This window comes from Heptranchias perlo, chromosome 2 (genome assembly GCF_035084215.1).
Source record: "Heptranchias perlo isolate sHepPer1 chromosome 2, sHepPer1.hap1, whole genome shotgun sequence".
NCBI classification, from domain to species: Eukaryota; Metazoa; Chordata; class Chondrichthyes; order Hexanchiformes; family Hexanchidae; genus Heptranchias; species Heptranchias perlo.
Window position 1 is genome coordinate 87,309,890 of NC_090326.1, and position 14,280 is coordinate 87,324,169.

Here is a 14,280-nt window from a genome sequence, read left to right on the forward strand (position 1 = left end):
TCTAGTCATCTTAAAGATAACAGTTACGTTGGTGTTTACAGTTACAATAGCTGAGGTAGATGTGGTATTTGTACATAGGTGACAAGCAGATGACTCCCAGAAGATATCAAACAGAAGCAGAACACACACTTTCAGAGAATCACAGCTGTACTATATTCAGTGCAGCTGGGAAGATTCATAAACATTCATGTCCATGCGGAATTATTCTAATTTAAATTGAAGTAAAAAGACACAAATACCTGAAGTTTTTACTTTTTTTCCCTCTCCAGAGTATTATAACTTTTACTGTAGCACAGTTCCACAAGCACCGGCAGCCCTTCAGTACCTCACTCAAGTGACCATTCATCAAGCAGGAGCCGTAACAGTAAAGTGTGGCGTCCTGTCCTCACCTACATGCAGTTTCTGGCAGTGGTTAATAGATAGCGTTCAGCAATGGGAAAGCTGGCTAATTTAATTTGCTCCTTCCCTAGCCTGGAGATATACTAATGATGTGGAGATGCCGGTGATGGACTGGGCTGTAGAGATATACTAAAGTCAATTGTAGCATTCCAGTTGAATAAGCTAACACAGCAGGGAACAAACTGGGTCTGTGCAATTCAATTCCACACCTGGTAGTGCATTTACCCCAGAGCCATTGGGGACATGCCTCAGTTTATACATATCTTTCCCACTGACACTACAGAAGGAAACTACAATGTGAGAAAATGCCATAAGGCACAGAGCTGTAAGGCGGTATCTTTAAGAAAGGACTTCTTTGCAGAAACTGAGTAGTGCAGTTGGTTAGCAGTTTATCTTTTTACCTCTTAGATGAAGGATAGGGTCCTCTTTATTTCTGCATCTGTCATTGCTGTGTCTGATTGGAAGTGCTTGATGCTGCTACTAGATGCCAAAAAGTAGGAACATTTCCTATTCCTGGCACTGAAATTGCTCAACATGACTGGCACAAAAAATGAGCTAAAATATTAGAAAAAAATGCCTTCACTGTAGACGATACAAATAAGGTGCCAGAAATAATTGTGAATCAAGAGGTGAAAGGGAGGGAGGAACTTAAAACATTTAAAATCACCAGGGAAAGGGTTCTGAAAAGATTATTGGAACTAAAAGCTTACAAGTCCCCAGGTCCTGACGGGCTTCATCCTAGGGTCTTAAAAGAAGTGGCTGTAGAGATAATAGATGCAATGGTATTAATTTTCCAAAATTCCCTAGATTATGGAAGGGTCCCATCAGATTGGAAAATAGTCAATGTAATACCTCTATTCAAGAAAGGAGGGAGACAGAAAGCAGGAAACTGCAGGCCAGTTAGCTTAACATCTGTTATAGGGAAAATGCTAGAATCTATTATTAAGCAGGTTATAGCAGGGCACTTAAAAAATCTCAATACAATCAGGCAGAGTCAACACAGCTTTGTGAAAGGGAAATCGTGTTTGACTAATTTATTAGAGTTTATTAGAGTAACAAGCAGCATGGATAAAGGGGATCCTGTGGATGTGGTGTACTTGGATTTCCAGAAAGCATTTGACAAGGTGCCACATCAAAGGCTACTACACAAAATAAGAGCTCATGGTGTAGGGGGCAACATAATAGCATGGATAAAGGATTGGTTAGCTAACAGGAAACAGAGAGTAGGCATAAATGGGTCATTTCCAGGTTGGCAAGATGTAACGAGTGGAGTGCCACAGGGATCAGTGCTTGGGCCTCAACTATTTACAATCTATATCAATGACTTGGATGAAGGGACTGAATGTATGGTTGTTAAATTTGCTGATGACACAAAGGTAGTAGGAAAGTAAGTTGTGAAGAGGACATAAGGAGCCTGCAAAGTGATATAGATAGATTAAGTGAGTGGGCAAAAATTTGGCAGATGGAGTATAATGTAGGAAAATGTGAACTTGTCCACTTTGGCAGGAGGAATAGAAAAGCAGTATATTATTTAAATGGAGAGAGATTGCAGAACTCTGAGGTACAGAGAGATCTGGGTGTCCTAGTACATAAATCACAAAAAATTAGTATGCAGGCACAGCAAGTGATTAGGAAGGCAAATGGAATGTTGTCATTTATTGCAAGGGGAATGGAATATAAAAGTAGAGATTTTTGTTACAGTTGTACAGGGCATTGGTGAGACCACATTTAGAATACTGTGTGCAGTTTTGGTCTCCTTATTTAAGAAACGACATAATTGCTTTGGAGGTGGTTCAGAGAGTGTTCACTTGACTGATTCCTGGGATGAGGGGGTTATCTTATGAGAAAAGGTTGGACAAGTTGGGCCTGTATACAATGGAGTTTAGAAGAATGAGAGATGATCTTACTGAAACATATAAGATCCTGAGGGGACTTGAAGGGGTAGTTGCTGAGAGGATGTTTCCCCTTGTGGGAGAGACTAGAACTAGGGGACACAGTTTAAAAATAAGGGTTCTCCCAATTAAGACTGCGATGAGGAGAAATTTTTTCTCTCAGAGGGTCATGAGTCTGTGGAACTCCCTTCCCCAGAGAGCGGTGGAGGCAGGGTCGTTGAATATTTTTAAGGCTGAGTTAGATAGATTCCTGATTAACAAGGTTATAGTAGGTAGATGGGAAAGTAGGGTTGAGGTCACAATCAGATCAGCCATGATCTTATCAAATGGCAGAGCAGGCTCGAGGGGCCGAATGGCCTACTCCTGCTCTTAATTTGTATATTCATATGTTCGTATGTTCATATGCCATATTTGTTCGACATGTGCTTTGCAAAGACAACTGCAAGTGAACATTGCAATCTGGGATTAGTGTGTATATCCAAAGTGACAGAAAAACTGCATTGGAAAGTTCCTTTAATAATTCAGTGGGTAAATGTACCATATGGTATGATATGCAACCATGCAGACCAGAAAGCCCCCAAGTTGAATCTTAATCTATAATGAGTTAGCCAGTCTCAGCTTGTGGCACATGTGCGACAGTAGTACTCACTGTCCATGAGCAGGCAGAGGAAATATTAGCCAGACTCACCGTTACTGATTGCTATCCAGTTGCCCATGTTTGAACTGCATAGATGTGAACATCAGGCTCATCTGTGTGAAATAACCTACCCACACTCACTGTCTAGACGCGCATATGAAGAATGATCATTTGGGGGAGGTGTTGCATGGTCAGTGTCAACTGTAGAACAGTATTCCAGCACAACAAAGAAGGAGGGGATGGTTAAGGCAAGAAAATTAAAAGGAAAACTGAAGGAAACATTTTTAATTTAAAAAGATAGCTCCATCACAGCACAAATCAGAATAATAATTAAATATACTTCACAATTAATTGACTGTGCAAAGGATTTACTCACTGATATCCTGCAATGCCAAATAAAAAATAAATTGGAATGTCAGGATTGTTTTACATTAAAAATACATATCCACAAATTACATTTATAAGATACAGTAATATATAAACTTTACTTCCTTGTACTTATGACTAAATGGAAATGGAGTAGATTTACTTTCACGTGTGAAGTGTCTAAGATTCCTTCTCATCAGGCTATGATGCAATACAAGAGGACAGCGGTTGCCCAAAGTTACACAGTACCATGTTTCCAGGAATGGTCATCCATGGATGGCATCTATTACTGCGTGACCTACATAACCGGTGGAGTATGCTGCACAGATAAAGGCCTTAATGAACTATTCTGATGGAAGGACATTTCTCTCTCTCTCTCTCATCAGACAAAGTTGTCTTCTGTCACTAATCCTATTCTATATTTTCATTAACAATGTGTTGATGGCATTATGAGGGATGGACTTGGACTATATATTCTCAACATTTTTGAAAGTATTGTGGTGCCACTTTTCATAGATGCTTTTACATTGTTGGTAGCCTCACCTGGGAATCTAGTGTGCTCCACTCATGATCTTGAACAATGGATTAATCAGTGGAATATGGTGATGGGTTTCCATCATAGTGATGCTTTGCTCAACAGAGAATCTCAAAAATATTGAATGGAAGCTACAGGAGCATCTATTCCAATTATTGATTCATATCAGTACCTGTGGGTCCTGGTAGATGCTAACTTCAGCATGGACACAGGTCCCAGTTCAGCCTGAAGTTGGCATCCACTAGTACTCCCAATACAGATATGAAGGGCACATTTATGATTCATTTTTCTCATCTTTCTTCAGTGACAGCAAAATCCAAATGCAGGTTAAGCTTGTGGCATACAAGAAATAGGTCTACATAGTTCTCCTTTATTGCTGAGAACTCTTAGGATGCAACGGAAGGGCTTCCTTCAATCCATGTATGAGATCCAAGGTCAAACTGTGAGGTGGATTTGCAGCAAAAAGGGGTGCTACATGTTAGGGTTTTTATTCTAGATAATTTCTTGGGTTTCATAAACCCATGGAAGAGTCCATGTTCCCTTCGGGCCCAAAGTATGCCTTTAACTGTCCAATATCTAGGCAATTTGTAGTAAGCCTAATGGGTGAACAGCGAACACTTGTTCCTGTATTTCAGCTTGCTAGTTAGATCACATGCCCCCACCTAATGAGGGCTCAATCCCATGCTTGCAGTTATCTAGTGATTAACTATTGACTATCCTCCTGGGAGGGAGGTAAGCAGGGTCTCTTTGGGGTTGAGATGGCTGAAAAATGACATGCTTTGCGAAGGAAATTCAGAACCAAGTCAACCCCTTGTGGCAAGCTCAGGATTCGAATACTTGTATCAGGCACAGTTGATGAAAGACCAACTAGCCTGGCTCACTAATGGATCATGAAGGGATAAACCTGCTACTGGGGGCCAAGCTCTATTCTGGTAAACTGGGCATTTTTAGCTGGTTAAACTCCATTGTGCCCCTGTGCACACTTGGGAGTACCTAGTTGCATTTAAACTCTCAGGACTTAGATAAGTGGGGATTTTCCCTACAGGAAAAGAGTGTGCACTCCATATCAGGCAAACAGCAACAGGTAGATTTTTCAGTAACTTGGTTTGGAGACTCTCAAAATTAGCAATGGGTTTCCATGCTCTTTAGACACCCAACTGGTGAAAAAATAACATGCAGCTGCCAAAGCGAGTTGTTACTGTGAATAAAATCAATTGAACAAGTTGGCTTCAATAAATTTATTGCCTGATTTTGATAGTGGTTAACTGGGACAAGCTACTAATATGGAGTCCTCCCCACCCACACTGAAGTAATTGGTACTTATTGGCAGACAGCACAACATTGAGAATTTAAAAACAATATAAGTGGAGGAAGCAAGTGGTGCAGTAGGTTATTGTGCTGTTAGGTCACCTGTGGGACCTGGGTTCAATTTTAGCTTATACAGATTGAATGAAGGGCTCCTCTCTCAGATGAGAATTATGTTCCTATGTGAAATTAATTTGGATTCTTATCTCAATTTATAGTGGATGTCAGCCCACAACACAAAACTGTCCTTAGCTTGGCACTAAACTATCACTCAGAAAAGCTGAAAAGATGCCAAAGGAAAATTGGTGCAGGAATGCACTTCTGACATTGGGAGTCAAGATCCTTTGTGAGAGTAGAAGGAGCTCAACTCTGCATCTAAAACTTGCTATGTCGGATCTTGGAGTGCCTTATGCTGACACCAGGAGTTGGGAAATAAAATACTTTCCTATTTCAGGCACCAACATTCCATATCTTCATGAGCACAAATTTGCCAGACAATGTAAAAAAAAGATTTGATGCAGTAGCACACAGTGATTTTATATAAACACTATGCACACTTGATTAAAATACTTACAGTGAAGCATCCAGTCTTATTTGAACATGCAAACAAGCGAGGCTGATGGTCGTCTGCACTGCTTTGTAACAGAGCTGAAGTTTGATACTCTTTCTTTCCGCCAAGCGAATTCCAAAATGCATCTAAAGAAAAAGAAAAGGTTTGAAAAGCACAGGCAAATAGTTTATGTTTCAAAGTATAAATTAATATGGTTTAAAACATCTTCAAATGCTTTCACTTTTTTTAACTAGATGTTGATTTGCTGATGGAAATCTTACCAGGTTCTTCCCCTTCATTAATCCTGGTTGCCTTGTATTGAAGGACAGATGTAAGATATTGAGCTCCATTCTCTTCCTCGCTACTGGCTCCTTTTCCAACCCAGAGATACGATGCATTTGGTAATTTTAGTACAAAAACATCATTGGAATTCAGAGACTGAGCATCCATGTCAACCTGACAATAGAACAAAAAAAACATTGAACTCGAGGCTGTCATCTTCCACAAGTTTGCTCATCAGATAAATGTTATGGGTTGGTACTGTTGACTCATCACCACTGGGATAAGATGAAATGGAGAAATTTGCCATTTATATACACAAACAAAAGTTGGCTTTCTTGCATCATGTGGCTACAAGGCAAAAGGCCACATTTTTAACCACTTACGTAACAACATTATCCTTGCTGCCCTGATTTACCAGAACAGACTGTACTCATTTTCATTTATTGTGAGTGAGTCTGGAAGAAGATTTTAAAAAGCCAAATAGAAGCAATAGCATTAGTAATAACATCAATCTGGTGTGCCATGGTGCAGAAACTTATATTCTATTTGGTAGATGATGTGTAATTGAGCAGTAATGGGTGGACTTGTAAATAATGATTTCAACTCCTATAATCATTTTGTTAAGATGCCAGTAGTCGATGGTTACAGATCTCACCAGATGTTGAGGCTGGTTTACTGACCCCAGGTGGCCACCTGAACACCACTAAAGCCACAAAATGAACAGTATATCACCATTAGTAGCAGCTGATGTGATAAGTGAATTACCCTTTTATCCACTTGTCCCCCATTTCTGACCAAAGAATGCCCATGTAGTTGCTTATGGAGATAAATTTTGTTTTTGTAGTGGTTGTACCATCAAATGCCTTACTCGTGCTTTTTAGTAGCATTGCAAATTGAACAGAATTGTGCCTATTAGCTTCCAGAAAGTCATATATAAATGCTATCTTATTGGCCACTGAAACTTTTGGATAAATGTAAAAGTTGCATAACTCACAGATAACAAAAGTCACCATTACTGATGAAATATCCTTTTTATTTTTAGGGCCAGTAGGATCTCAAGCATGTCTTAATCCAAATGCTCAACATTTTTGAATCATACAGTTCACTGGACTGCTCTATGATGTCCTGCCTCTACACACAATAACAGAGACGGAATACCTGACATGTCATCAGGTTAATTGAATCCTGGGATAGTGTGCACTACTACTAACATCTATTGAGTGATATTTCACATATTTGATTGGATTTTTAATGGTGTGAAAGAAAAAGCTTCTAATCAGTGGTTATCCCGATCTCTCACTATAACCTCAGTGGAAAATTGGCGGAAACCCCAGAGAGATGGCAGTGGATCAGGGCGAATTTGAAAGGTATTTTGTGTCAACTGGAAAGGCTTAAATAACAGTACCTTCACCAAATCTGTGGCTGCAAGGGAAATTCACTCCTTACCTATGACTCCTCCCTCCCACCCAGATATTTAATATCTGTACCATACTCCATAAACATCTTGAATAAAATCTTCTGAACCACTTTGGACTTATAACCCAAATGGGATAAATGCTAAAACTATGGAAGTACTTTCTCACACACTGGAGCCAGTGTTGAATAAGTCATTAATTTACTACCCATGTTGCTATATTTGAGTATATCAATCAGGTGTGAGGAATAATAACATAAGCACAGAGTAAATAAGTCACTGGATTCTCCTCATTCTAGTTATGTGACCTCAGATGAACATCCTGCAGGATCAGTTTCTGTGCATCAGGTTTCAGTCGTAAAGAAATGTTACTGTTTCCCAAATTAAACAGTAAAACTAGGAAATTTACACTTTCTTAATGGTTGAATTGAACCATCCATTCAATAGTGCATCAGCAATTCCTGAACTAAATTGTTATTCCCATGATGTGTGAATAATACTGTATCCCCTACACAAGTGTATCACTGAATGATTCTGAGAATTTGTAAATGATGAATTTACAACAAATTCTTTACGGATTAACAAATTTTAATTTTTGAATTATTATATATGTATATAACCTGTAATGGAAGGGACTAAGATTAAAAACATCTGGTTGTATATTTTCAATGCTTTGCTAATGCAGTAGTCTTTTATAGCAACAACACTAACCAGGTCTCAGTTGAAAGAAATCCGTAACACAAAATACCTTTCAAATTCTTCACTAATTAGCACTGGTGTGGCAATCATGCTCAGATAGGCTTGCTAAGGTCACATTAGCACAACACAGTTTGCTTCCTTGACATATTATCTTCCTTGCTCATTATCAGGTGGAGCTCTGTAGTACATGTGTCCCGAACCATATTTAGGTCTGTTTACTACTGGCAATAGAGCATCAGGAGTGCCTGTAGTTGAGGCTCAGTGAATCAGACGTATGGGTGAAGACCTGTAATGCTGAGTCTTAGCACCAATAGCACGGCCCACGACCTTTCTGACATAATACATGAAGAGCTGCAAACTGATTTCCGTGTCCAGAACTGGTCACAGGTAAGTGGCCCACTAAAAAAAAAGATGCACCATGAAATTTCAAAAAGCTGTTGCACGACAGTAAGGACTGAGTCAGCAGATTGTGTGTAAGGTAAAGCAACTTATTAGACATAGGAGCTTTGCGTTGTTGTTAAAGAAGGCTTTTTTTTTTCTGTTTGTCCTGCTCATTATGGCTATTGGAAGGATACCAGTGGAAGGTGAAGGGTGGGGGTGCCTTTTGGGATCTCCCTTTACATGTCTTATATGGGGATGGTGGAGCATGAGCAGAAAGCACTGCAGGACGAGAGAGCAGTAAGACAACATCAGAGGAGGAGGGTCCTGACTCACAGAGACCGTGTTGAAAGGGTGTAGAGACCAAGGCATACATAATGGACCTCTCAAAGGAATGGAAAAGGACGAGCAACAATCTTGTATGCCTGTGTTGGTGTGTGGTCCGGGCCATTTTAACTTCTGGGCTTCATCTGCATCTTAAAGCCAAGTCTCCCCCCAACCTGGCCAAAATCACTACATAGCCGGTGGACAGGAGAGGAATTTCAGGTGGCAGGAGGCCTCCGCCAGGGACTCGAGTTACCGGTCCCTGGCAGTCAGGTCTGTGAATCCCTTCTGGCCCTGGATCCATTTCGAGGAAGCTTTCCCTGGTGCGGTCAGCACCATGCACAACTCAAGTAGTCTGGGGTTAAAATCCCATTGGAGTCCAAATGCACCATTTCCACCACCTCCAGCGCGATCCCACCACCAAACACATCTTCCCCTCCCCTCCCCTTTCAGCATTCCGAAGGGACCACTCCCTCCACTCTTCCATCACTCCCAACACCTGTTCTCCTCCCCACAGGACCTTCCTGTGTGAGTGCAGGAGATGGGACCCCTGCCCCCTCAAAAACTTCAGACCATAACCACTGCTCCCATTTTTTCGGACAGCAAGTGCTGGTAGTGCTTCCGCAGTTGCCATTTACAGCTACTCCTGACCAATCTTTTGTTTCTTAACCTGTCCCATTACCATCCTCCCTGTCATTTAATCACTCTTGTTCTCTACCCTATCAGAGACCTTCCCTTTTGTTCTTTCCTCCCCTCCCCCCCACCTTTCCCTGGCTCTGTACTTGCTTAAAAACTTTAACTCTTTTAACATCTTCCAGTTCTGACGAAAGGTCTTCGGCCTGAAACGTTAACTCTGTTTCTTTCTCCAGATGCTGCCTGACCTGCTGAGCTTCTCCAGCATTTTCTGTTTTTATGTCATTGGACTCCGACTTTTGAATATTTATGAAGCTCAGGCCTGCCTGCGGCCAGCGCTTACACATCTCCCGAAGACTGGGAGATAAAATAGCATCCGACGGGAGAGCGGCATGATTGGGGAGGTAATTTCTCTGCCCCTATTTTAACCCCCACATGCCCCGTTCTCATTGGGCGTGGAGAATTAAAATCGGGACCATATGTTAAAAGATTAACATCAGGCTGGTGTGAATGTAGCAAATGTGTCAGGCATTTGCAACGAATAGAAAGCAGTCTGTGTGAATTCTGGGGTTGTACTCTAAATCAGGATTATTGTAAACTGAACTGAACATGACCTTGTAAGGCATAACTTTTTAAAGAGGGACCCACACACCCAGGTCATAACTACTGGAGGTGTGGAGCAGTGGTACTAAATGGTGGTGGAGGGGCAGGTGCGACAGTATGGGAGGATGCAAATGAGAGCTATGTCTCAAATATCCAAGAATGTACCTAACAGAGAGCAGGAAAGACATACATGAAACTGACAGTGGATTTCGAGGAGTGTTTGAAGGGCTCTCTGTGGTTTAAGTAAGCTGTTGCCATTAACAATGTGTTTCCATGGCTAGAGCTCAGGGAATAGTCCTCAGAACAGAAGCCTCCAGTCTCACAGCAACACCCTCCCTTAACAGTGGTAGACTGATGAAACACATTAATAAAATCATCATGAGTTTGCTGTCTGAAGTTTGAAAGCTGTGAACTGAGATATTGTGCCTTTGACACTTTTTCATCGACATTATGCAAATTTCACTTATCATGGGGATAATCTTGTTACATTTACAGTCACAGAAACGCAAAATGGAGGCGTTGATTTATTGAAAGTTGAATCATTAATGATTACAAAATACTGTTTTTAGTTTTATGCAACACTCTGTAGATAAACAACAGTAGAAATAAAAATCTAATTACTGGAGGGTATCATCATGAATTGCATTGCATCGTGTCCTTCTGTAGGTTTTAGGAGAAAAGTCTGCAGAAATATCAGTGCTTTGCAAGAGTAAAGTTTGAAAACCAATGTTTTTTGCGATGGTTGTTAAAGAAGTTAGTTCAATATAAAAATGGAGTTAGAGCTACCCCACACCACAGCGACAATTTAAATCCATCCTGAAGCCAACTCCACCAACCGACAGTTCATTAGAATAACAGCAATAACTAGGCTCATTAGACTTTTAACCATTTAAATAACAGCAATTTAATGAGGTATTTTATCTGTGTAAGCAGAAAATATAATACGTGTAACTATGTAGCCCATCTCTTAAAAATATAATTGTGAATGTTTTGACATTGGCCGTAGGAAAGGCACATGCTTTCGTTGACGAAGGGCATAATTTCCCAAAAGTACATTTCCCAAAATAAGAAGAATGTTTCTCAGGAGAAATAGAATTATTTCCCAGGTGGAACAACAGAAGGACATTGTTTTTCACAGAAAAGTTAGTCCCTTAAGAGGAGCGCACTGTTTCCCAGTAGGAAGGAAAGGACACTTTTTACTCAGCAAAGTTAGTAAAATTATAATTTTACATTCCAAGCTTGGCAGCACCTAACCTCTATTTCTTGATTTACCTCATCTTCTCAGTGGTTTGTATCATGAGCTTTGGCCCTGACTTAGCTTCTAAATAATAAATAAACCCTAAATAATATAACTGTACCTGAAATGTTTTCCTTTTATGTACACCTTACTCTTCCTCTCCTGAAGGCAGTAATCCACACTGGTCCTGTACAGTCCCACAGGTTACTAGAAGAATTATCGCGCGCTTTCTCCTCTCTCTCTCTTGCGCGCTTTCGCCTCTGTCCCTCTCTCTCTCCCCTCCGTCTCTCTCTCTCACTATCATGCTTTCTCCTCTCTCTCTCTTTCTCTCTCTCTCCCTCTCTCTCGAGTGGTGAGCCTGGGCAGTGAGCGTTTTCAGGCATTCTACAATGGAAAGGCAGCAAAGTCGAGCCTGATCTTGATCTTAGCTGATGTTGACATGTGTATACAATTTCTAGCAGGGGTCACTGAATTCTCATCAGCAGCAGGAAGCCTGCCAATTTTTTCTCTGTCTAGGCCAAGGACAGTGAGATAATTACCTGTACCAATACTGTCACTCTGACAGAGATTAACTAATGGCACAGACTAGATGCTTACGGAGATGTTAATAATCTGTACTGTTGAGTATCACATCCTATAATAAATTTTATCAAATGAGCTATTGCCAAAGTACTTATTAATCGATGGCAGATTTTGTTTTTTAGGGGAATCAAAGAAATTTACAGCACAGAAAGAGGCCATTCAGTCCAACTATAGCTTCCCATCCTTGGCATCATCCTAGTGAATCTGTACTGTATACTCTCAATGTTTTTAATGTCCTTTTTATAATAGGACAACCAAAACTGCACACTGTACTCTAACTGTGACCTAAAGAATTTGCTGCATAAATTTCTCATTACTTCTTGGCTCTATACCCGCAGTGATAAAACTCAAAATGGTTTTGGCCTATTTTATGGCTTTATCTACCTGCACTCACATGTTCAGAGAATCATGTATTTGGATCCCTAGTTCTCTCTGTCCACCACGCCCTTTAGAGTCTTTCCTTTGACTGTATAGTCCTATTCCTTGTTTTTCCTCACAAAATGCATTACCTCACACATATGCAAATTAAATTGCTCTTCCATCTGTCTGCCCATTTCACAAACCTGTCTTTGTCTTCTCGAAGTCTTTTAACAGTCCTCCTTGTTGTTTGCCAAATCCACTAATTTTGTGTTAGTATCAAACTTCATGATTATGCTCCATATGCCCAAATCCAGATCATCTATATATATCAAGAACAAAAGTGGACCCAGAACTGACCCCGGCATACATCACTTCCAAAACTTTGCTGATCTGAGCAACATTCATTTACCCTCTTGTCCGCCAATCAACTTTCTATCCATGCTGATACATTTCCACTTATACCATATGCCTGTATTTTTCCATCTAGCTTCTTGTGCGTCACTTTATAAAATGCTCTCCGAAAATCCATATGCACTACATCTATTACATTGGGGTCGATTTTAAGAGGGAGGCGGGTTGGCGGCGGGGGGTCGACTGGGCACGTGGGTAACGCGCCCAGCGAATTCGGGGTGCTCCGCACGCGATCGCAGCCTAATTGAAGGCACTTACCTTGGCTTCCGGGTTTCCCGTTCTAGACCTGCGCAGCAGGCGCACTGCGCACCCGCATCACAGGCTGTCAGCAGGAGGAGCCCTATTTAAAGGGGCAGTCCTCCAATGCTCCTCCTGCAGCAAACAACCAATTTTGGATCATGGAGCAGGCCAAAGGCAAGGCTGCTCCAAGGTTTTCTGCTTCCTCACTCCAGGTGCTGCTCGATGGGGTGAGGAGGAGGAGGGAAACGTTTTTTCCAGCGGACGGGAGGAAGTGGCCTGCCTCTGCCACCAAGAAGCTCTGGCTCGAGGTGGCAGAGGAGGTCACCAGCAGCAGTAACATCTCCCGAACCTGGGTCCAGTGCAGGAAACGCTTTAATGACCTAACCAGGTCAGCCAAAATGAGTATACTTACGCATTCTCCCACACTCCGTCTTCCTCATCACCTCCGCCACCACATAACTCCTTCTGCACTGCCACCACAACGTACTCACATCACTCCTCACATCCACTCAGCCATCATCCTCACCTTGCCTGCACTTACTCACCACTCCAGTTCCCATTCAAACACTATCACGCAACCCAATCCTCATACAATCTCATGGCTATGTCTCACATGTGCCTTCCCATGCATTTTCCTCACGGTCACCCCACCCACACTAATGCATGCAGTGGGTCACTATGTAACCATCACTCAATCCCGCCTCTCTGTGTTTTGCCTTGATAGGAGAAGAGATGCCAGAAGGCCCAGGATATGGATGATGGCGAAAGGGGACATGGAAGTGGGGACGCCACTCAAAGCACTTCCATGTCTCACCCGTTGCCCCCCTCTTAACCAGTACCCTCAGTGCTGTCTCCTTTCCAGGTGCTCGAGTCTGCCCCTGCACAGGTGCAGGTGGAGCAGTCTTTGGAGGGGTCCTCACGGGCACCGAAACCCAGAGGGCGTCCATGCAAAGCATCTCATCGGTCAGGGCATGGACAAGAGCAACCTGCCACTACCTCTGCTGAAGCCACAGGGGTAGCACCACGTAGGGGTTCCCGTAAACATAAAGCGAAGGTTTTGTGAGCACAAAGATCATGCACAAGGGTGTTTGACAATTTGTCATGTTTTTCATTTATATTTGTTTTCTGCCATATGCACAATAAATCCTATTATTATCACCACTACTGCCACGTCTTGACCATTCTTGACTGGCTTGTGGAATAGGTTCACCATGAACACGCACACTTGATGCCACCCATTGGGTAATTTTACATTGGTTGTAGGTGTAGTTGCACCACTGTTTTGTGCAGGGGGCAGGGGAGGGGGCTGGTGTGGCCGCTCCTCTGTCCAGATGGTGAGGACTGGACTCTTCACACAGTCTGATACTAGGAGAACCGTTCACATATCAGTGACTCCCTGGCCTCACAAGCAGCCAGGTGAGCCGCTGTTCTGC

The 14,280-nt window shown here is 41.9% G+C and overlaps 1 protein-coding gene across 2 annotated transcripts in view; it reads right to left on the reverse strand.

The window, feature by feature from the left end:
- scin (scinderin) overlaps nt 1-14,280 on the reverse strand; it is a 135,842-nt gene that overhangs the window by 8,457 nt on the left and 113,105 nt on the right. For both annotated transcript variants that reach the window (XM_068003923.1, XM_068003931.1), the window contains 2 exons: nt 5,966-6,140; nt 5,709-5,830 (listed from right to left, as the gene is read on the reverse strand). In XM_068003923.1, coding sequence (XP_067860024.1) covers nt 5,709-5,830; nt 5,966-6,140 — 297 coding nt within the window. The remainder of the gene's footprint in view (nt 1-5,708; nt 5,831-5,965; nt 6,141-14,280) is intronic.